Here is a 23,204-nt window from a genome sequence, read left to right on the forward strand (position 1 = left end):
TATTTATTTTATTTTTTTCCATCGGCTGTATGAATTGAAATTCTACTCAGCTGGTCTTGCTGTTTGTCTTTGTTTGTTTGTTATATTGTTCTGTGTATAAGTGTGTACAGGATGTGTGTTGGACCCCAGGAAGAATAGCCGATGCGTATGCTGGTGCTAATGGGGATCCTAATAAATAAATTAAGAAAAAAATCCCAAAATATGGTACCAATCTTTTAAGTGGTTCGGCAAGTTTCAAATAATGATATATCATTATTATGACCTTAACCCTAACCCAATATGCATTAAGAGTAAGTGTTTCCATTAAAATAAACAATCATTTAAACGTGTCATGTTCAAAAGCAAATTTAAATGTGTTTTCTTCCAATAAAAATATCCAGAAAGTTTGCTAAATGCCAAACATGTTTTGATAAAAAAAAAAGTAATTTTATGTTTTGAGTGTAGTCATTTTATTCAGCTCAACAAAAGATGTCAAGCCAGATTTACTAAAATACAGTATGTATGAATTTAATGACATAAAATACATTATTTTTCATTCTAATAAATACCTGTCTTTTCCAATAAAGAAAAAGCAAAAAAAATAAAAAGGAAATGGATTCAGAAATGAAAATGAAGGGTCAGTTGTAGCAATGTCATCATTTCACACCCAAATGATTTTTCCCCATCATTATGAAAATGAAAGCTTCACTGCCCTTTGATGTATCTGAATAGGTGTGTCCACTGTCATATAGCTCACATCTTCTTCTCTTACGGCAGTAAGTGTTCTGACCTTCTCATCTAAAGGATCTAAAGGAACAGAAGAAGAGTTTAGGTGTGTTTCACTGAGCTTCTCTGAGCTTCTGCCTTATGGAATCACAAAGTATCAAAACTTCTTTACAAAGTCAGGTTTTGTGGATTCATTCAAGTGTAAAAAATAACTTGGTGTTGTATTAAAACCATCTAACAATCTTTGTTATCAACCAAACCCTTCCCCTCTGCGAATCAGCAAAAAGGAGGCGGTAAGAAGGCAGATGTCATCAACTCTTCCCCACCATCGCCCACGCAAGCTTGACCCCTGACCCCTTACTGTTGAGTTCAAATGCAACCAGTGTATCTTGCGGCAAACGTGCAACAAGCACCCTCTCAGGCCTATCCTGTCTGCCTCACTATCAGTCTCCTCTCACAGACGTTTTGGAAACTTCTCCTCCAGTTTCCCTCAGGAAGTCAAATGTCACACACAGCCAGGCACATGCACACTAACACACCATACGCACATACACTCATACACAATTTCACTAAACTTTCTCCAGTGATTGTGAAAACACTGAGTGATCTTATTTGGGTCAAACTACTTTGTCTTTTTTTTTTTTTAAGTACGAGAGAATCTCCGAGAAGTCTTCTCACTTCAACACTACTTGGATGGTATAGACAGTTGACAGCACAAAGGGCGTTACCATGGTGACTCACACACACACTAGGCAGACAAACAATCTGCCTAGCATCCCCTGCACAAGTACTGACACTGAAGGGGGATGTTGTGGCTGATTTAATCCTCTGTTACTTCTCTTCCCTCTTCCCTATGTGTGTGTGTGTGTGTGTGTGTGTGTGTGTGTGTGTGTGTGTGTGTGTGTGTGTGTGTGTGTGTGTGTGTCTGTGTGTGTGTGTGTGCGTGTGTGTGTGTGTGTCTGTGTGTGTGTCTGTGTATGTGTGTGTGTATGCGTGTGTCTGTGTGTGTGTGTCTGTGTCTGTGCGTCTGTGTGTACATGTGTCCCTATATGGCATTATTTGTAGGAGTATAGCCATGGAGACATGCCCAGGCAATGACTCAGCAGGTGGTGGGGCACTTTACTTTGACAGAGTTTGCAAAAGGAGGGCCAGGTAAGACAGTGTGTGTGTGTTTGCAAGCGTGTGTGAGTGTGTGCGCGTGCGTGCATGTTTGTGTGCGTGTGTGAGTGTGTGTGTGTGTGTGTGTGTGTGTGTGTGTGTGAGTGAGTGTGTGTGTGTGTGTGTGTGTGTGTGTGAGTGAGTGTGTGTGTGTGTGTGTGTGTGTGTGTGTGTGTGTGTGTGTGTGTGAGTGTGTGTGTGTGTGTGTGAGTGTGTGTGTGTGTGTGTGTGTGAGTGTGTGTGTGTGTGTGTGTGTGTGTGTGTGTGTGTGTGTGTGTGTGTGTGTGTGTGTGTGTGTGAGTGTGTGTGTGTGTGTGTGTGAGTGTGTGTGTGTGTGTGTGTGTGTGTGTGTGTGAATATGCTTTGTCAATCCATATTTAAGGATTCAAATTTAGGTCACAAAAGAAAAGGGGGGGAAATAATGAATATGTAATATTTGTGTTGTTTTTCTGTGTTTCTATGCATAGATAATGAGAAAACAGCAAAAACACAGTACAAAGCTAACAATATTTATGATCCATATTCAGTCAGCACACCAAAACCAAGCCTTTTGACTCCCATAATACGGGATACACTATATCCAATCTGTGATTTCACAGCAGTGGTTGAACTCAGGTGTTTCTCTGATTTCCCGGCTTGTGGGAAATGTACAACTATTCCTAGAGGGAGTCACACTCTGCACCAAATCAGCACCCTGTGGTTCTCTGTGTCCACGCAGACAAAACAAAACCTCCAGATACTCACATGTAGGAGAGGGAGGAAGAGAATGATCTGCACAACAGGAAGGTTTTGGTTACAAACTGAACAGATAACATACTGCTGAGAACAAGGCTAAAACAACATACATAATGTGTTTTTTTTTCCACCTTGTTTATTTGAGGGTGATGGAGTTTGCAGCCGAGGGAAACATGTGTGTGACAAACAGCAGGTGGAAAGACCGGAACAGAGTTTGGACGTGTCAGGGCATGAAGCTGCTGAATGTTTACTGTGAGACACAGCACACTAAACTTAAATACAGAGGTCTGCTCATTGAGTCCTGCTGGATCCATTTGTTTTGGTTGAACATTAAGAAAACAAGATTGTGCTCAAGATTAATAGATTAATTGATTAAAAAAAAAATGAGGTGATTGCGTAACAGAACTCTGACTGAAACAAAATGAAAAAGTGTGGGTGCCACCCAGAACCAGTAACAATACATTTGAACTGGCTGTACCTCATTAGGATCTAATGAGTATTAATTGGATGACTAAACATTTTTTTCATATCATTTGAATTTTCCCATGCACAACATATTTTTGTCCACTTTGCTGCATTAAATACTATTGACATAAAATCACCTTTTGAGTTTTTATGGTGCACCATTCTGCAGATGAGCAGCAACATTTACAAAAACATGTATCTAGTAGTTACGCTATTCTCTTTAGCCGCTTAAAGTTCACCAACTAGTTGCTAAAGATGCCGTAAAGTTAAAATAAAATTAGAGGAGTAAACAGACAGAGAGGCAAAAGGAGGAGCTGAAAGAAGCTAAAATCATTTTTAGAGCTGAGAGGAACAAGGGTCTGGTCGATCATCCTTAGATTATTGATCCCTTTGATTCATTATTAAACTAACGACAGATTATAGAAGCTTTAACCTTCGAATTTAATCTTGTGAAGATTAATCATCTGTGATGAAAGAGTGCCCTGTACAGACCGGAGCAATAAAGAGTCATTAAAGGTGTGGGCTACAAACTACCACACCCAGCAGATACACTAACTACACACAGAGGTTAATGACCTCAGTTTACCGGAATAGTCTGGACACAAAGGTCGGCCAAAACCTCACAAGGCTGAAATGTTAATGATAATTACAATATATCATAACTATAAAAGTATAAAATAAGTATAAAAAGAGAGACATTTTAAATATACTGTACATTTAATTTCAAAAGCAGGTGACTTATGTTGTCTGATTATTTCTTTAGATTAGTGCAGAAAAATGGTTTTGCACTGTGTATGTGTTTACACATTATGTTTATTTGCGTTGTGTTTATGCACATTTGAAGCCTCTGCTGTCAGACAGTGAACTAAACATAGGCAATGTAACAATGGGGAGCAGTATGGATGAGCTGCCTGTGACGGGCCGCTGACAAGTACAGCAGAGCCCACAGGTAACAGCTGCATACTGTGACACGTTTATGACTTTGTCCTGTCACTCACACACACACACACACACACACATACACACACACACACACACACACGCACGCACACACACACACACACACACACACACACACACACACACACACACACACACGCACGCACACATCCTCTCCTGCATGCTCTTTGGTGACATGCCCTTGTGATGAGCCTCCGCAGCTATTTGAGGCATTGTTCTGATAAGCCCTGTGTGTGTGTGTCTTCGGCTGCACTGGCATTCAGCAGCGTGGGAAAAAGAACAAATGGCTGATGAGGGCAGCGCACAGTCAATCATACAAACAGCGAGCAGCATGAGGAACTGCTGCACAACTGCATAACAATGAAAAAAACACGTAACCGCTGACCTACTCTGTGCACTGGCTCATGAGGAGCTGGAGTTAAAGACGGCAAAGAGGCTCAAATTTACAACATATTTTTCACAATCCATCACCAAGTTTTATGTTAAAGCCAGTGACTTGTTTAGCGATTGTAAAAGACTATTTTGAATTAAATACATGTCACAATCCAAGACTGTGAAAAACACAAGTAAAAGTCCTAAAGAATCAATTAATCAATTTTTATTTACACCAAATCATGAGAAAATTACTCTGAGGACACTTTTAATATAAAGCAGGGCTAGACTGTGAGACACATTCTGTTACATCATTTCCACGGACCCAACATTGAGCAAGAACTCTGCATCAGTGGAAAAGGGAAGAAAACTTCAATTCAGTTCAGCTCACTGGTGGAGAGCCAGCTGCCACAACAACTGGATGAGGCTGAAGTGGGAGCAACAGAGACAGGAAGAGAGAGATGGATGGAGACAAACTATAACAGTCTTTAAGACAGCAACGTGTCAGTGTATGGTCTGTAAACAGACGTATAGCAATGTAAATAACATGAATGATAACATCAATAATGACAACCCAAGTAAGACAGCAATAATGATCATAGCAGAAGAATCATCAGTGTTATCATAATCAAAATAGTAGCATTTCAATAGTTGCTCACTGATACAGTTCAATTCAGGGCAGTTTAATATATAACAATGCATTATATTTTATAGGATTCTATTTCTTTTTAAAATAACAACCTGAAAAGGAAAAATGAACTCCAGCAGTAAGATACAAAGAAAAATATTTATCTTTAAAATATAGAGAAAAAGTAATTATGTCCATATTTTTGTACTTTAGTACTACATGAGAATATATTCAATCACATTCCTCCATTGGCCTCATTACTCTGTTAAATATTCCCAGAATGTTGTTCATGCCGAGAAAACATTCTCTTAAATGTCACTGCATATTAAAACACTCTAATGGCTGTGTCCTACTATCATTAACACATACCTCAACACAAAGGTGTGTGAACCATGCAGCGTGCGATAACCACACTTCCTTCACTCTCTGCATAAATGGACTCAGTGATGAGATGTGATGCGGATCGTAGCTCGCAGAGTCCAGCATAGCCTCATTCTTGCCAATTTGACTCTGCAGAGTATGACAGGTATGGCAGGTATGTAGGTCTGCGATCCTTCCTCCTGCCAGGAATGTAGCGTTCACTTTGCTGTCTGCATAGCTTCAATACAGCTTATATCATAAATCTAGAGTCTTTCCAGAGAACTTAAACTAATCTGTGAGGAAGGCAGGGACTGCACTTACAGCTTGATGTTTTAAAATGTTTCTGGTCTGTGCTGCCTAATGACTCATGACTAAAAGTTTGCAATAATTAAGCAACAATATGTAACTCTTCCACCTTAAAATAGTAGTTTCAAAGTTGATCTGATTGTACAATATCTTTGGCAGCAGGCTGCTGTTATCTTGTAGGAAGTGCGTTCTGCTTTAAGGCACTAGTTCACACACTAGTCTTCAGCAAAAAAGAAGTCAGTTAGCCCGTTTCAGTACTGTTTGATACAATGGCTGACGCTAGGACACGGAAGAGGACGGTGACAGATGAAGCTTAAAAGAGAAAAGAGAGAGTGACCGAGCAAGAAGCCGGACAAGAGAATCTATTGGACAGGCTCTTACTCGCTGGCGAGAGCTTTGCGAAACATTAGGCTGTAATCCTGACGCAGAGCTGGCTATGTCAGGACTTTGTGTGTTTTACAACAGTGCAGATGAAGATCTTTTGCGGACGCCAAAGCAGACCAAACCAAATTTTTCCACAATGTTGCCTTAATCTCTCATGTTGTGAAGAAACAATATGGACTCATACTGAATTACTCAATGTCAGATACAGTGATACACATGAAGCTGAAAAAGGAAAGTAAAAGTTGATGAAAAAGTCGGGAAATTCTGAATGTTTCCTCACTCCAGCAGAGGTGATTCAACATGCCCGAATTGACTGGAGGTCATCAATCAAAATCAAGTTTCAGTTTTATTTCTTACTTTGAACTTCTTCCTAAAAATTTAGGACTTCACAAGAAATCGATGGTGCAATACTTCAGGGGTAGCCAAGAATAAAAGACAAACTTAACATGACTTCAAGTTTTAAAATACTAAACGTGATTTGAATAAAGTTTTAAAATATTAAACATAAATAAAACAAGTCTGAAAATTATACTTGAACTTGAACATGATTTATCTCATCATATTCTGTCATGGCCGTCTTTGCTAACCTTCAAACAAATCTGAGCATGTCACGCCACGCAGCATTTACATGTATTCAAACCAGTCTTCTTTCTCTTTGCGCACCTTTATGTAACCTCACACCTGTTTGTGTGCTCACAGGCCGAGCAGCGTGATTCAGGTTAAACATGCCCCACCCTGCTCGTTGCTCATTCACAGATTCCTTCTCAGATTCATTCATAATTCCTGACAGAAAGAGGTGTGCTGCCCTTACACTATGCTGTGCTAAGCTTTCCCACACATACCAGGCAGGTAGGGCAAGGTACAGGGTGATAATGCAGTAAAGCTAATAAGAAATATTCTGTTACAGCAGTCATGTGTAATGTAATCTGTGTTAAGAACAGAGAGATTAACAAAGGAACAAATGTGTCTGACTCACAGGTCTCCTTTAATGTGGCAATCTGTTGAAAAGTCTCTGATGTCTACGGTTTGATTCTTTTTCAATATTCATAAATACTTTGACATTTTTTTAACTCCCTCTAATCTCTTGAAATCTTATTAGAAACAGACAATGGCTCACTGTAATCGTCTTATTCTACACCCTCATCTTTTCTACTAAGATTTATTCCTTCTGCACAAACTGCTTTCTCTCATTTCCCCAAAGACATGCGCTAGGTAGACTGAGCATGCCCCTCTAACAATAATAAAGAAAGGAACAGGGGGGAATACATAGATGTGTTTGGGCCAACAGCTGTCAAAATCCTTCCATATTTCCATCACTGGAGGGATTGGAAGGAGAGCTGGCTTTAAACAATGGAAAATACATTGTGAGACCCACGCTGTGTGTTACTCACAGCCATGGTTAGTTTCAATTCTGGAGGATATTGTTCACCACTCTTCATTTCCCGAGTTTTCCATGAGCCATTTGCAGTGTAAGACAGGTCTTGTTCAAGGAGGAAGTTGCAGCTTATGAATTTTGATTCACTGCTTTTTCTCAACTATTGCATTCCCTTTTAGGTTCCTGAGCACTTCATTGGCTTGCAAACTTTAACATTCTCGGCTTACCATCTCTGCAAAAAACTCGAATGATGATCACTGAACTATGAATGTAAATTGTGGTTCTTGTTCAGTTCAGGTCTCTCTCTTCTAAGGTTAAGCAAACAGGTTTATCTTTTATGAACAAAATGCATCAAATGCCAATTAGAAATATTGTAAAAGGCTAGAGCTGCTTGTTGTAGTGTTTCTGAACCTGCATGGATTACTTGGAGGGGGTTTATCCCTCGGTCAACTTCAGTAGAGTTTCATGTGAGAAGGTAGAGTGAGGGCCACATGACACCAGTATTAGTGTCTACAATCATACTAATTGCTCTTTGAGGCTGTACACAGTCACAGTTGTGCTTCTGGCTGAATGCTTATTTGCTCACAATTAAATGATGTGCTTTTTTCCAGGTTCAGCATCTGATTCTGGTGTGTGAGGACTCTTGCATTTGCTGATTAGCTGCAAACACAAAGAAAACCTGAGTCTGGTGGAAATATCAGTTTGATCATTAGCCAAAGCGTTTATTAAAATTCAGACCTGATGATAGCTGTGGATTAAAAAGTCAAAAAAGTCATGAACGTCTGTACCAGCTCAATGGAAATCATCCAGTAGGTGTTTACTCAAAATCACAAATGTCAGGCTCATGGTGGTGCTAGAGAAAGAAGTCAAGGTAACACCAAAATCCCTGAAGTTCAACCTCTGAGAAAAACATGACTGTGTCGTCATAATCCAATCTGAATTTATCAAGTAAATGTTTTAGTTAAGACCAAAGAGGTGCACATTCTGGCTGACTTGATGCTATTAAAGCTATTAAAGCATACTGTACTGTACTGTACTTCATGCAGCAGTTGATCAACGCAGACACAGGTCTGAATTTGTTCTTTATCCAGTGTCAGTTTAAGTCATTTAGTTCTGCACACAAACCTGCATCAGCAACATAAAGAACCTCTCTATCCCCTCTTTTACTTCAACTCAATCTGGCTCGTATCACTTCCGACCGGGAGACGATGATACAAAGACCCCGCACAGACAAACTCATTCATGCACACTCATGTGTTCTCACGTTCATGTAGAGTTTGTGCCAACAGCACCTTCGGGCCAAGACTGGGACTGTGGGTGCAGCTGCAGCTGAGCTGAGAGCAGGAAGAAGACTTGAATGTCTGCTGGATGAAGATGAGACGAAATCTTGATTCAGGGATAATCCAGCAGTATAAATAAATGTCTTTGTTCCCCATCAAATGGATCTTTCTATATTTGTTGTTGATACATGTTTAACACCCTCTCTGTTTCAATAGTAAAAGCTTTATTAAAAGCTTTCTCATTACCTTTCATCTTCCTGTCTTTCAACACGACCAGATAAGTTAACTTCACCTGTTACTCTTTAAAGTTCAAGTTTGTTTTGAACAACATGGCACAGCCACTTTTTATGCTTCTTTATATGTGTATCAATTAATATAGTTTTTGTAGCTGTTTAGTTTTTGCTTGTAATTGTGTTTATATGTCAATTTGTATATGTGTGAACCACCAACCTGCCACGGGACAACAGATGGAAATGAGTCTATGGCTACAATCTGTCTTGTTCATTAATGTGCACTGTACCTAATTAAAATAAATAAATCAATGTTTCTTATTAACGGCACACTCAGTTTGACACACCTCTTTCATTCTCTGGATCTCATCTTCCAGCAGTCCAGGGTGTGACTGCTCAGACATCTGGGGTTACAACAAGTCTACAATACTATTTCTACATATTTCTTTAAGACCAGGATGTAACACTTGCCTGACAAACATTCTTAATATAAATGAATTCATCTGTAATTCTTTTCAGCAGAGAAATAAGTACTCACACCACAAGTGTAGATTAACTTTGTGTAAAGTTAAGGCCTTTATTTTAATTTATTATAGCACAAAAAAAAGCTGTGGGGTCAGAATAAACTTAGGGCACCAAAGGTGAAGGTACTCATACTGTTTTACTGAATAGCCCCTTCTCAAATAATGTATGAGTAATGAAGTATAATTAGACATCCCTTAGGGACACTTGAGTTTAGCAGCTAGTGAAGAATAAGTTCATTTTAATGACTTTATATCATGATGGGGACTTCTGAATTTTTCCCAAGGAATCAATAAAGTCTTATGTTATATAAACCTGATAGGTTTTAATACATCATCATTATTCTTTTGTAGATCTCTTTTTTTCTAAACTCAATCGCTGAAGTGATTAGTAATCAAAATAAAGAGCAAGTAAAAATGCTAGACACATGCCCGAGGTATAAATTGTATATTTGGTGGAGAAACCGATTGGGAATCTTATTAGGGGAAACAGTAAGAATGGTAAGTTATCCGTCCAACACCACTGAGCAGTACCATTCCCTTGGCCTCATTACAGAAAGCACAGAAATGAGTGCTGAGACACAATTGGCCTCCTTGTTACTGTGCAGCAATCCTAAAACCCCCACGCAGCAGCTCGCAATGAATACAGTCTTGTTCCCCAGTCTGTAGAGCAAAATCCCTAAAGTTGGAGACATTTTTGATTTCTTTTTGTTTTTCCTGTTGTGGAGGACGGAAGCTGTAGTAATCAATAGTGCCAAAACACCCTCATACTGTACATTTAATCTGTATAAAAATAGCTGATTATTGGTAAATGTTAACAGTGACCTTGTCCTTCTGAACTCAATCTAAACCAGACGTTTGTTTTCTCACAGTCACAGGTTGTCACCTCTGCTGCCATGAGGACAGCAGCACAGACACACACAGCTGGATGTGTTGATGGATGCATGAAGTATAAGAAAAAGCACTTGTCTCTCAGCACTCGGCGGAAAACCTGGGCTGCAAGGAAACAGAGCCTCCAACCTCCTCCAGAAAGTTCAGAGCACTCAGCCATTATCTCCCACAATGCATTACAAGGGTCTCTCAGAGGAGCGTGCATGCTTTCTCTATCTGTGAGACAGAATTCCAGACATTCTGGCTGCCTCGCCTGATGTTTGGCGGACCGTTAGCAAATTCCTGCAGCCTGGAGATCACCAGGCTGGTACAAAGTCACCATGGTGCTGGTGAGGAAGGAAAGGGTCAGTTCCGGCAGTCCGAGGCCATTGGGCTGAGGCTGTGACCGCATACTTCACTCTCAACTTCCTCTGATGATTTGCAAATCATCACCTGGTGCCTAATAGTGAAGGCCGTGTGTGCTTCAGTGGGCAGTCTGGTTGTGCTTTCAGCATTGGACTAACAGGGAAAGTTAGAGAAGCACATACACATTTAGCAGCTAGAGAAGTTGTGAGCTGACCAGTGTAACCAGTCTGATGACTAATTGTCCTGTTCCTTGTTCTCTACAAATGTGTTGACAAGTCAATGAAGGAAGATCACAGGTGTAATTGTAAGAAGAAAAGTAACTTGCTCAAATATATTTTGTGGTATGGTGAATACTGGCTGACTGTCCAACAAGAACAAGGACACTTGAAGATGTTCATTTTATTAGTTAGGTCTGACTTTTTTATGTGCAAAGTCAGAAAATCTGCTCAATCACTTTTCACTCAACTCATGATTATTAAAAGACAGAAGTCAGACAAACACATTTTCATGTCGCACAACTTTAATAGAATATTTTAACTAACTGTACAAATTGAAAAGAAATGTTGCGCAAGTAACAAATTGTGAATAAGAACCAGTTAAGGCCATTGCTAGCACACGGTCCAATGTTGTATATTTGAAGATGTCAGCCGTGGCTCTGAGAGATCCGTCAAGATTTACAATCGTTCTTTTAAAAAGAGAAGGGATAGGTTTTCTTCCCGTTGTAACTGCTGTCGCTGGCCAGTCACCACATGACCAAAATCCAAGTGCAGTATATAAAATACATTGGCAACCTCCTCTTTTAGTTTTCCACAGACATTCTACTGAATCATTTGCAATAACATAAATATTTATATAGTTTTTAACAACTTTAAACGCTGAATTTGACTACAGTGTGTTAATGAGAATTGGCAAACAATTTCATAGAAGAGGACGGTGTGTTTAGTCGTTCATTTTGGCTTGTTGGCAACAGAATTTACATTTATTCCAAACTTCCCGCACACTGCCCCATCACTGACTTGAAAGGACATTTGTTAAGAACTAGAGTTACACCAGAAGTGAACATCCACGGGCGAGTCAGCCGCTGCGTTGGTATTCATGTGTTATCTGTTAAGAGAAATATTCACCAGACTGGATGTGATCATTGGGCTGGGAAAATCCAACAGGCTGAAATCAACCAATGTGGAGACATTTTCAAATGTCTGAATATCATTAATTGTTCTTCAGGGCTGATGGGTCAAACAGGATAAGAGATCTACATGACAGATTGTGGTAAACCACACGTCAGTCACAGTTCTGTGTTCATTCAAGTGCTCAGTTTAAATGCTTGTTTAGCCCAAAACAGCAGGGCAGAATTGATCAGTTTTAAAGCAGAACTTAATTCTTCTACGTTTGTAATTCACTCTGATAATAACAAAAAAAAAAAACACAACTTGGCAGTATTCACGTTTTGCTGACCTGCTAAGCCCCCCAAAAAAAGATTTGAGCCAATGAGAATGAGCGTATTACTGCAGCTGGGCCTCAGGAGTTCCCAAAATGCACCACTTCATACAGCTGCATGACACCAGAATAAATAGTCTAATGACAAGACAATGAACATTTAAAACAGTAAATTAAATTCAAAATGATACATTGTATGTCTCTTAAAAACACCATAACAAAAGAAAAACACTGCAGCAACCCCAGTGAAAGATTAAGTCAAACTTGTTCAGCAGTTTCTGAGTAAACTTGCATGTCGCTTGTTGGCATTAAAAAACCCTGAGTAACTGATGTATGTCCATGAAAACTAAAGTTGGGATCCGTTCCTTTCCTATCTTTTAATCCATATGATGTTTTGAGTTTCTTGGCAGTCATAAGCCTCTCCACTTTACCAAAGAGGACTGTCCCTACGTGATGCCATGGTATTTTATCTCAGTCAAGTCACTTCCTGCTTTGAGTTTGAATGAAGCCAAATAAAAAAGGGGTGAGATGGGCGCAAGACGAAAGAAAAGAAGTCATGCACATAGTAAAAACGCAGTTTGGTTTGCGTTCTATTGCGTTTGGATGAGAGTTCATAAAAGGGCGGAGCCTGCAAGATTGGAGGACTTGCTGATTGGCTAAGAACTGATTTAATGGACAACAGGTCTCCATATCTTCTGGTCACCACGGTTACTGCTGTTTGCATTCGGCAGGCTGGGGCTGTTCTTTCTGTGTGGAGAGAAAAAACAGTTAAGCACACGGGAAGACAGACAGCTAATGAAGCCAACAAGAAGAGGCTAATGACAGAGCAGATGCAGACTAGAGAAAGAAAACTACTTCTTTTTTTTTACCCTGGTGTGTTACAGCAAAGGGAAAAATGTTAGAAACCTGAGATAGGATGACAGAAGGAAGAAAAAGAAAAGCAGGATGGTGTAGGGGGACAGGGATTAAGAGGAGTATCTAACCAAGATGTGAGTTAAGGATCTTCAACACCTCAGACTACTGGGAGAATCAAGGATGTAGTGGGAGAGAAAGGCAGACAGAATACTAAATCAAAGCCTAATGTAGCAGTGTACAATGTAAGCAGGACGCCATCCTTACTTCTCCCTTACCTAGAAATGCATGGGGTGAGAATGATTGATTATGCCTGTAATGGAGGGGAATTCAGGGGAGGGAGAGACAACAACATGCACAAGTTTAATCATCACATTCAGAAATGACTGAGACATTGCTGAGGTGAGTGAATGAGCACACTGAATAACTCTTGATGAGCTGACGGCAGGTACCACGAGAGAAACACTCAGCGCCTACAGGCACTCACACACAGACAAAACATCATTGTTGCTCACCTCTGAAGAAACTGCTAACAGGCCAGGGTATGGACTTAATCACTATCAGACTGGAATAGCTCATAGTAGAGTGTAGTCAGCTCAAACCACAAAATAAAGGCTCTTTCACAGGCTGCTGTTACATCATAATTTGTAACCAATGGTCTAAGACAGATTGCATGACACGACCTCTTAAAAAGTCTTGCTTCACAAGATTTGATAATTAGATAATCACTGCTCAAAAACAATAATGGATGACAAACCAGACCCTGGGTTGTTATGGACAGTTTTCAGTTCCATCTTTGAAACAATCACCCTTTACCTTTTTCATCTACATTAGTGAAATTTGGGGCTTTTTCTCAGCTCAGCCATGTTGGGTCAAGGTAGCACATAAAACATTATCATGAAAATAAATGGTGCAAACTATGCAGTGTTATGGAAACTCCCATTTAATGTTAATCTCATGGCAGACCATTATTCATTTTTAAGCATGCAATAAGTATTTGCTAAAGAGAGTCTATTACCTGATCGGGGCAAAATAACCTGATATGCAAACCTTTTATAAGCACCGCACTCAAGGATAAGGCGACTACAAACACTGCTGGAGATGAAGATACGAGTGACAAACTTTCGATTATTTGTTATAAACTTTTATCATATGTAAAACTTATTAAATTTAAACGTAAGCAATACACAGTGTACAAATGAGTTTCAACTGAATTATCCTTCCCTCAAAGTGTTGTGCAAAATTTGTTTTCTTTTGTGTAAGACTTAATTAGGTGTATCAATGTGTGTGCAGTGCAAAAAGCAAAATCTCATAACATTTATTGGATAAGCATCCGCAGCATCGCCCTGTAGTCACAGTAACGAAAAAGAACGACACTAATGCATCTTTGAAGGGCTCATCCTAAAATACTTGTAACCAGCTGACCAGTCAAATGTAATATCCTCCTCATGACAACAAACATCTCACTTTTTTACTCTTCCTTTTCAGCGGTTTTCATTTAACTTTGGATTCTTAACAACATTGATTTTCAGTGAGAAGTTAATGTTGTAACCTTTAATCTACCAGAATCAACCTGATTTCAAAATAAAATGTAAAAGCAAAATAAAAAAATGTCAAACATGCAATTAAAAATGTACATTAATTGACAGCCCAAATACCATTGCATTACTCCAGAAGGCTTAGTAATAAATGAAAGAAGTTGAAGTTAACTTCAAAAAGTTTGACACGTACATCTTGAGCAGAGCCACAATCTATGATACAAGCAGAAACAAACATTTTAAAAGAGTTACTGACCTTGGGGTCAAAGTCTCCCTCATCATCGTCATCATCACCATCCTCATCTTGCTCCTGAGACACAAAGACAAGACGATTCAACAATATTCAAAGAACCCATTCTTTCACAAAATATATACCAGGACTTCTATAATTACATGTTAAAGCTTCAATATGTATGGTGATATAGAATATGAAAGACCAGCTGCCTGGCTTTGAAGAACAAATTCACATTTAAATCAAGTAGTAGCACTAACCTCTTCATCTCCCTCTTCCAGCTCCTCCTCTTCAAACTGTAATAAAACAATTATATCGAGAGTGAACACCCGTGATACAAAAGTTCAGACAAGTTCAGCTTATGTCCTTAAATAATCATTTTTAGCCTGCAAACATCTGATATGGCTTTATTGTGCTCCCGCATCTTTTTTTTTGCGTGCTTGTTTAACAGTAAAAAAGACTCACACTCTCGTCATCCTCCAGGGCCTCTCCAGTGAAATACAGCACCGCTCTGGGAATTATTCTCTCACGGAAGAAATGACCGATCTCAAAGTCTGTGGCTAGGGTGAACTCACAGTCCTCGTCCTATAAAAGAAGATCACAACGAGACCAGTTTAACACAAAAAAAACCCCCAGAATGACGGTAATAAGAGATGCAATAAAATGCATGGTGATTTGAGGAAGAATGAGCTACATTTTACTCACCATCTCTCCATCTGGAGAAACTGTAGAAAAATTACACATCAGCAGTTAGGCAATAATACTCTCAACATAGTCCTTTACAATGACTATACAAGGCAAAGCAATGCTCATTAAAGCTTGACTGTGGCACATCTTATCTATAATTATTAGTTTGACCAAGCAGTCACAGCGGATGTTACATTTGTCATTTAAACAAAAGCTTTGGGATCCCATTTAAGGGAATGTCTGTGGTTATTATCAATGGCATCATGTCATGAACGGCAGGTCACAGCATGCATATAGAAGGTGATAGGCTCTTTACAACAACAGCTGTGCTCCACCCCCCTGATAAAAGGTGACATCATCTATTCCTTCAGCTCCTCCCAATACAGCATGATTAGAGACTGTGTTTTTAAAGAAATTCCAAAATATATCGAGCGAGCAGGCCTTTTTTGGGAGTTAAAGAGTAAACTTACAGTCTAAAAACAAGGAAAACAAACACACCTGTGTAAAAGACACAATTTCACGCAACTAGCAAATACCTGTCCGTCTGATTTATTCGAGATATCCTACTCTCAGTGAAGTATTCCAATGAGTTTGTGCCAACAAAGAATACGTTTTTGAGAAAAACACACATAATATTTCCTCACAACTTGATAGACATACAACCGATCCCAAAGCATGCTTTTTCTACAAGGACAGATGTAGATATGACAAGTTGTTGTCATGTTGTTTTGCTTCTGTTGCCATGATGAAAAATGAAAAAGACAATTTTCTCACAACACATATCCACAGACTACACAGCAGTCAAGTTACATGTGCTCTTTTCATGTTTTCACATGATCAGAGAGCGATGGCTTATTCACTATTGGACATCCAAACACCAGCGCTTCTCACCTGAACACACTTGTCAAGGAGCTATTTATGTTCACCACTTATATACTGAGGATGTGACTGAACCAGTAAGGCAAACATTAGCTCAACCAATTAGGTATCAGGTCAACTTGTCAAAGTCAGAATAGGTCCCAGCATGTCAGCCAGGTACCATGACTACACAGGAGAGAGGACACAGTCATTGAATTCAATGCGTTCGCTGCCTAACTTATTGATGTTTTAAGAGAAAAAGAATCATCAAATTATTTGATTTAAAGGATAAACCTTGAAAACAAAAATGTAAAGGGCTTGTGTAAAGCACTGCATTTGTGGTTTGTTGTCTGAAGTTATTGAATATTTAATTTTTTAAAAGCTCTTGTTAGGTGTACTATATATAGAGTACACTTAACACTTGCAAATGTCTGTTAGCTAAATAAATGTTTCTTCATTTCAACATTTGTGCTAAATTTTTAATTCAGTCATTCACTGAGTTCAATACTACAAAAACTCTACAGTTGTACAGTTTAGTGAGAAAACCCTCATGTACATCATCACTGAACAACAGAAACGCTGACCGATCTGTGTACACAGATGAACACTGAACAATCTGACAAGAGTCTGGCGCCACTTGCTGTTGAAGTCAGCTAAATGCAGTGACAAATGGTAGAAGCACACGACCTGAATGTAAGCATGTTATTGCCCCGCCTGCAGGAATCACAGACACACTGACTTTCAAGCAGACATGTTTGAGTGTTCAGTGATTGGAGTTTGCTTAAGAGAGTTTGTGAACAGCGTGTGTACACAGCTAACAAAGCAAAGCTGTGATTTAAAATGTGAGAGAATCATACAGGATTTGTTGAAGTGAGAGTGATTTTTTTAATTGAACCTCATTGTGGTGTGTTCTCACCTTTAATAGGGTTAAAGAAGTTGAAGAAGGAGTCGTTGGGGACCTGTTTGGTAACAGTGCGGACGGTGCCACGGCCTTTATGCTTTTGCTTTTTCTTTATGGTTTTCACCGTCACATCCTTCCCCTTGTGCCAGTCGATCTGACAGCTAGAGAGAGAAGATGAAAAAAGAAGTGAGAGGCGGCAGAAAGTAAGAACGCAAAAAAGGTAAATGTTGGAAGAAGTGCCAAGAGGAGGCTGATATGTGGGATGCTAAATCAGGAGAGATTAATATAGCAAGAGTGAAGAGGAATGTTTTACAAACTACATAACTTCCCCTCTAAAACTCAGCACCATAAGAGTCAAAGCCACGATTTAACAAACATGTTTGTGTTCTCCAGCTCTCACCCTTCACAATCAATGATCTCTGGACCCTCGAATGAGAAGGGGTCTGTTGCATCAGGTTCTGACTTCATCTTGTAGACCTTAGTGAGGACTGCATTGTTGAAGTAGCCATTGGGCTCAAAATGAAACTCTAATGTGAAACTCTGTAGGAGAAAGACAAATAAAGATATATTTTTTCATTCAGCAGTTTACCTCTACTTAGTTTATTCACAATAGTTGATGATACTGACCATTGGCTGTCCTGGTTCAGAAAACTTGACTTGAATATCTTTCAAGTGCTTTAGGATGGGCTCATCGTGTTCCTGTTTGTACATGAAATAGATCAGGTCAGAGACACTTCTAAGATTTGTGTGTCTAAGGCTCAAAGATAGTTCATTTAAATGTACCTGTAGCATGTCACTGAGCATGTCCACACTCTTGAATATGGTGAGCCAGAACTCTGGGATGCCTTTGGGGTCTTCCTGTGGTGTGGCTTCCTCTTTCTTTGAATCCTCAATAGCTGCTTTTTCCTTCACCTCCTCCTACAAGCAGTAAGAAGCAAAGCAATAATCAAAATTCACTGGTTAGAAAGTCTGAACAATTTAGTGTGTTAAGCTTTTAAGAAGACTTGTTGAGATCAAGGTCTTTTTCAGGAAACATCTCATTTGTGCAGAGAAATCAGATACCATCAAGTTCAGAGAAAGACTTTTCAGTGTTTCCTTGACTCAAGAGGAGTATTTAAATACACCATGGAGGGAAAAACTTTGGACATTAAGTTTGTTCTGAGAACTCTCTCATATTTCATTGAAGGTTACTGTTACTGTCTGTTTGTGTATATCGACCCCAGTGACAAAGCGTTTAGTCTTCTATCTTTGCTGCTCCTGTCTTGTACGTGTTTAAGAAATGTTTTCTGCTGAAAGTCTCTTCCTGGTTCATTTAATGGTCAAATGTATCAATCAGTAATAATACGCATTAAAAATCACTACAGGAAAATATCAGACTTATTCCTGACAGTCTTGTTTGCTTTTGTAGGTTTAATATAGTCGTATTAAAGCAACAATAGGAAACTTTTCCATCTTAAAACAGAAGTTTCAAAGTTGATCTAAAATGTACAACTTTCAACGGTCAGAATAGCGTCTCTCTCATGTCCACAGGACGCCATAGCACTCTGTAAGTTTGGCAGCAGGCTGTGGTTCTCTCAGAAGAAGTGCCAGTTAAAGCTTCTCTGTACTTTTTGATACAACGGCTGAAGCTAAGAGACAGAAGATGACAGTGGCAGATGAAGATAAGAAGAGAAACAGAGATGAGGCAGAGTGTACATCCCAACAGATCTCGACATTATCGATGTCTCGTGTTTAACAGCTTTCCCGGGTGCAAAAGGTCATCCAACCCAAGTTATGTCTTAGGCTTGCATACAAATAAATAAATCCATCTTGCCCTAAAAGTTAAATCAACAACGGGCTATAGAGGCTTACAGAGGTATATTTGTGCAAAATCTGGTAATATTACTGTAACTTGTCAGCCGACATTTGTCTTTGGCTCTCTACGACATCTCTCCTCTGCTTGTCAACAAATGCACGTTGTCTGTGAGGGGGAGAGGTGGGGGAGGCATAACAGCACTGTGGGTTTTACTAAAGTGCAGTTACACTCAGAGACCTTTAACTGGAACCAAACCAACTTCCTACATATTGTCACTTTAATTCCAGCCTGTTTCACAACCATTTAAAAAATCTGGTCTCATCAGTCTGCTATAGTAACGTACTTGAATTTACCAATACAATTTTAAATCATGATATAAGTTCAGGCTGAAGTTCTAAGGGAGAGTGCTAGTATTATTTAAGAGAAGAAAACTTTTGTGGTTGTAATACAAATCGTTTACTATTACGTTGAAAAAAGAAGTATTAGTTATCAGGCTGTACTTACAGCTAGCTCCTCCTCTTCCTCTCTGTCACTGTGCCACTCACACTCTTCGTCTGTGGGTTCCACTGTTCCTGTGACTATATCTCGTCTCTGTAATGCACACACACACACGACAAAATGTTAGTCATTAGAGGAGATGATTGGGATATATTGTAGTAAAATATTTGTAAATTAACAAGCATTCATTTGATAATACCAAATTGTTTCAGCATGCACACTGAGATTCACGTCATTTGAGAGAGACTTACACACACGCATTGACACATATTTGCACACATGCATACACAGACAGGTGCAGTAGGCTTGCAGCTGCCAGTCTTCACTGCGACTAAGAACGGCAGAATTCTTGTCACTCACTCTGGAAATAGCCTTGACTGACAAAAGAACAGTTGACTACTCGTTGTAGCAGTTTTCAATTTAGCACTAAGGATGCGTCCTTAATGACCTCAGATCAGGCCAGTAAGACATATTTAACCACCCAATAGTGCAGGAAACAAGAAAAGGGATCCTTAAATACAAATGAGACATTCATATCGTCTGATTTTCAAACACTTTTGACTGTTTTCCTTAACATAAAAAGACAGGTCAGGGGTGACAGCCAAGAAAAGCAAAGGAAATGTTATTTTTTTTATTTAAGGTACCTTCTCGAACAGTGGCTGATAGAGGGCAGCATACTTCCTCTCAAGCTCGTGGACCTCCTCGTAGAATTTAGCCTCTATGTTGGCACATTGCACCTGTAGCTTTTTCAAGGCATGCACTCGCCTCTTCACTACTTTTGGAAGCATGCTATAGGAGAACAGAAAAAAATAGAATTAATACGAATTTAACAATTAAAAGATAAACATACCACTCAATCACAAGATAGCAGTTGGGACATACTGTACGTTGGAATTAATTTGATTGGATTTTAAATTTGTGGAAAAGGTTTGTGAACGCCCCTTACAGGATGAGTGATCAGACATTAGAAACATTTAACAGGAAGAGGAAATATGGTTATTTTGTTGTAAAACTCTCAGAAAATGCTTCACTGAAATTGAAAGTTGGCTATAGACACCAAAACTAATGATTTCAAGTCAAGTCCAAATGTGGTTCAATAAAAATAGTAGTATTCATATAATATAAGGTGAGAGCCAAAGTAGTTATATCATCAATTTTGAATTTAAGTTGTTCATCAACTTATGTCAACAAGAGCATATTGTAACCATGGCAATATATACATTTTAAACGACAAACTCATGCAAGAAAACATCAAATAAACCATCTGCACTGACCTTTCCAAGAAGTGGAAGCTGACAGGTTTGTCCATCTGCCCACCTGGAGCCTGCATCCCTTGATCCCCTTTACCTGCTAAACCAAAAGACTTTAAATGCAGGTACCTCACATTACAGCGTGATGTGACCCATGACTATGTAGAAGTCAATCTTAAAACTCAAATAATAACTTGTACAACAATGTTTCATGATAATTTTGTACAGTAAGCTTATTTTAAAATACCTTTGTCTTTACCTTTAGTGGCGTCCATTACCGAGTGGCAACTCCTTCCTCTGACAGAAACACATGATGTGTATTAGACATTTGTTTTTACTGAGTCACAAACTGTGACATCGTAAAAACCCACAGAACCAGAAACAGAACCAGAAAACCCGCAGCAGGGTGTCGACTGTCATTTATAGTGACCTGAATGTGTGTGAGTTTTCTTTACACCGCACAAAAATCAACACTGTCTCAAATGTAAAATTTGTGGTTAAACATCAGAAACAAGCTGACACATGTGTATAAAGCAGAGACAGAGGCAGACAGAGACAGACAGAGACAGACAGACAGAGGCAGACAGACAGAGACAGACAGAGAAGCTGACTGAACAACACGCTGATGTTGAGTAAGCGCAGGCCGATGACGCACTGACACGCTAATAGCAGCTGGGCTAGTCCGAGTTAGCATCTCCATTAATTTAAATAACTAACGCTGCCACTGACAGCCACACACGACACTTTATAAAACAATAACAGCTCAAGCTACGGCGTCACATCAACAGGGAAACACTGATAACCATTTACTGTGGGCGGTTCATAAATGTAACAGCAGCTAGCTGAGCTACAAAGTTAGCAACAAACTACGAGTCAACGTGCTGTGAACAAAGATGTGAAGTGCAAAGGTTAACAGGTTAACCCTTTGTGGTCGATTTGTTCTAAAGGAGGAAAGCGATCGTTTTATGTGTGGTTCTAGCAAAAGTGTGGTACCTTTCCATAACATAGTTAAAGTGGTGATTAGGTGAAGTTAACGCTACACATGCTAACCTCCTGATAGCACTGAAGCTAACATAAAGCTAGCTAGCGTTAGCTTTAATAAAGCACCGCGAGTGATGACACATTGTTCACTAAGTGTCTGTCAGGTTAGTCACAGAACGCACGATGTTCACGATTAACACCGTCACATAGTAGCAGCTGGATGTTAAAGTATTTTTTTGAGCTGTTTAGCAGTCTCACCTCGAGCTGAGCGGAATCCTACCTGCTAGTCGCGCGAGCAACACACGCGCTTCAGCATCCTCGAGTTTCATTGGACAGCTGTCGACGTGTTGCGTTCAGGTACGATGCGAAATATCCACTACATGGCACACTTGATGTATTCTTTATTATTTTTAATAATTTCTGCTTTTTTAAACAGAAAAATAAAATATTAAAACAAAAAACAAAAGTGTTGTCGCAAACAAAATCCAATTATTCTTCCTGTACAACCATATTATACAAAACAATTTCCAGAGGAAAATAAACCACAAATAAACAAAACAAACCGATTTTAACCGTGTGGGATTAATGCAGAAATAATATGAGCTATAGGTCTACTTTTCAAAGTCAGAGCGATTTTGTCTCCATCTTGAATAAGGGAGAATTATACATACACACCATTGCAAATCCCTTCCACTGAAATCCGAAAACTGACTGACTGACATATTTGAGGTAAAAGATTCATTGAATTTCATCTAGTCGTTCGGAGTATAAAATGTAGTTATTCGTTGTAAAATTAATCTCAAGGAGGTCTAAGAGACATTGACTTTAGAAGGGATTTAAGCTTTTAACAAGATGAAATAAATATTGGTCTAAAGCTTTATGCTGTGAGTTCTAGTGAGTCTGTGAGACTAAATTTATTCAGGCACTTTTGCACTTTTGTTAAAAAAAAAAACCAGAATCTGACATATCATGTTTGACCACAAGGGGGTTTCATGTACCCATGCTTCATAGAAGAAACGTAGAGGGGAAAGTGTATCTGCTGGGGTCTCAAAGAACAGAAAGGAGTTCTTATTTTGCACTCAAGTACAGTCGACAAGTGATGTGCGTGTTGTTTGAAGCGTGTTTATTCATGTTTTTCTTTTCCAAATACTATATTTCTTCTAATTTATTGAAGACTCAAAAGTGTTTTCACTCTTCCAAGACATTTTGACAAGATGGCAGGAATGCTATGTTGATTTTTATTCATACACCGCAAAATAGCTTATAGGCTACATCTTTGTTATGAAACAACACATTGTTAAACTATGTTTGAGGAAGTGCATCAACAAGCTGTTACCTATGTGCAACAGAAAGGCAGTGGGACAAAAGTTATCATTTACCTGCGCTGTCAAATAACATCATATTCACACACAGTACTTCACTGATCCAGCATGAAGTTTTTATTTGTCGGAAATTTACTT

General features: G+C 39.2%; 1 protein-coding gene across 6 annotated transcripts; it reads right to left on the reverse strand.

Moving 5' to 3' along the window:
- Positions 1 to 11,217: 11,217 nt before the first annotated feature.
- nap1l4a (nucleosome assembly protein 1-like 4a) lies at positions 11,218 to 22,092 on the reverse strand. 6 transcript variants are annotated; one of them, XM_061036497.1, is made up of 15 exons: positions 22,003 to 22,092; positions 21,011 to 21,060; positions 20,788 to 20,863; positions 20,158 to 20,302; positions 19,520 to 19,606; positions 18,004 to 18,138; positions 17,848 to 17,919; positions 17,621 to 17,760; positions 17,236 to 17,381; positions 15,480 to 15,499; positions 15,240 to 15,359; positions 15,035 to 15,070; positions 14,799 to 14,852; positions 13,283 to 13,317; positions 11,218 to 12,899 (listed from the first exon to the last, which is right to left on the reverse strand). In XM_061036497.1, exons 1-14 carry the CDS (start codon positions 22,071 to 22,073, stop codon positions 13,312 to 13,314), a joined length of 1,158 nt encoding a protein of 385 aa, XP_060892480.1. In that variant the 5' UTR covers positions 22,074 to 22,092; the 3' UTR covers positions 11,218 to 12,899; positions 13,283 to 13,311. The 6 variants fall into 6 exon arrangements, with proteins under 6 accessions (XP_060892480.1, XP_060892479.1, XP_060892478.1 ...); XM_061036496.1 differs by lacking the exon at positions 13,283 to 13,317 and having other exon boundaries at positions 20,788 to 20,860; positions 21,023 to 21,060; XM_061036495.1 differs by lacking the exon at positions 13,283 to 13,317 and having other exon boundaries at positions 21,023 to 21,060.
- Between the last annotated feature and the right edge of the window lie 1,112 nt (positions 22,093 to 23,204).

This window comes from Labrus mixtus, chromosome 4, assembly GCF_963584025.1.
Source record: "Labrus mixtus chromosome 4, fLabMix1.1, whole genome shotgun sequence".
In the NCBI taxonomy this organism is placed as follows: domain Eukaryota; kingdom Metazoa; phylum Chordata; class Actinopteri; order Labriformes; family Labridae; genus Labrus; species Labrus mixtus.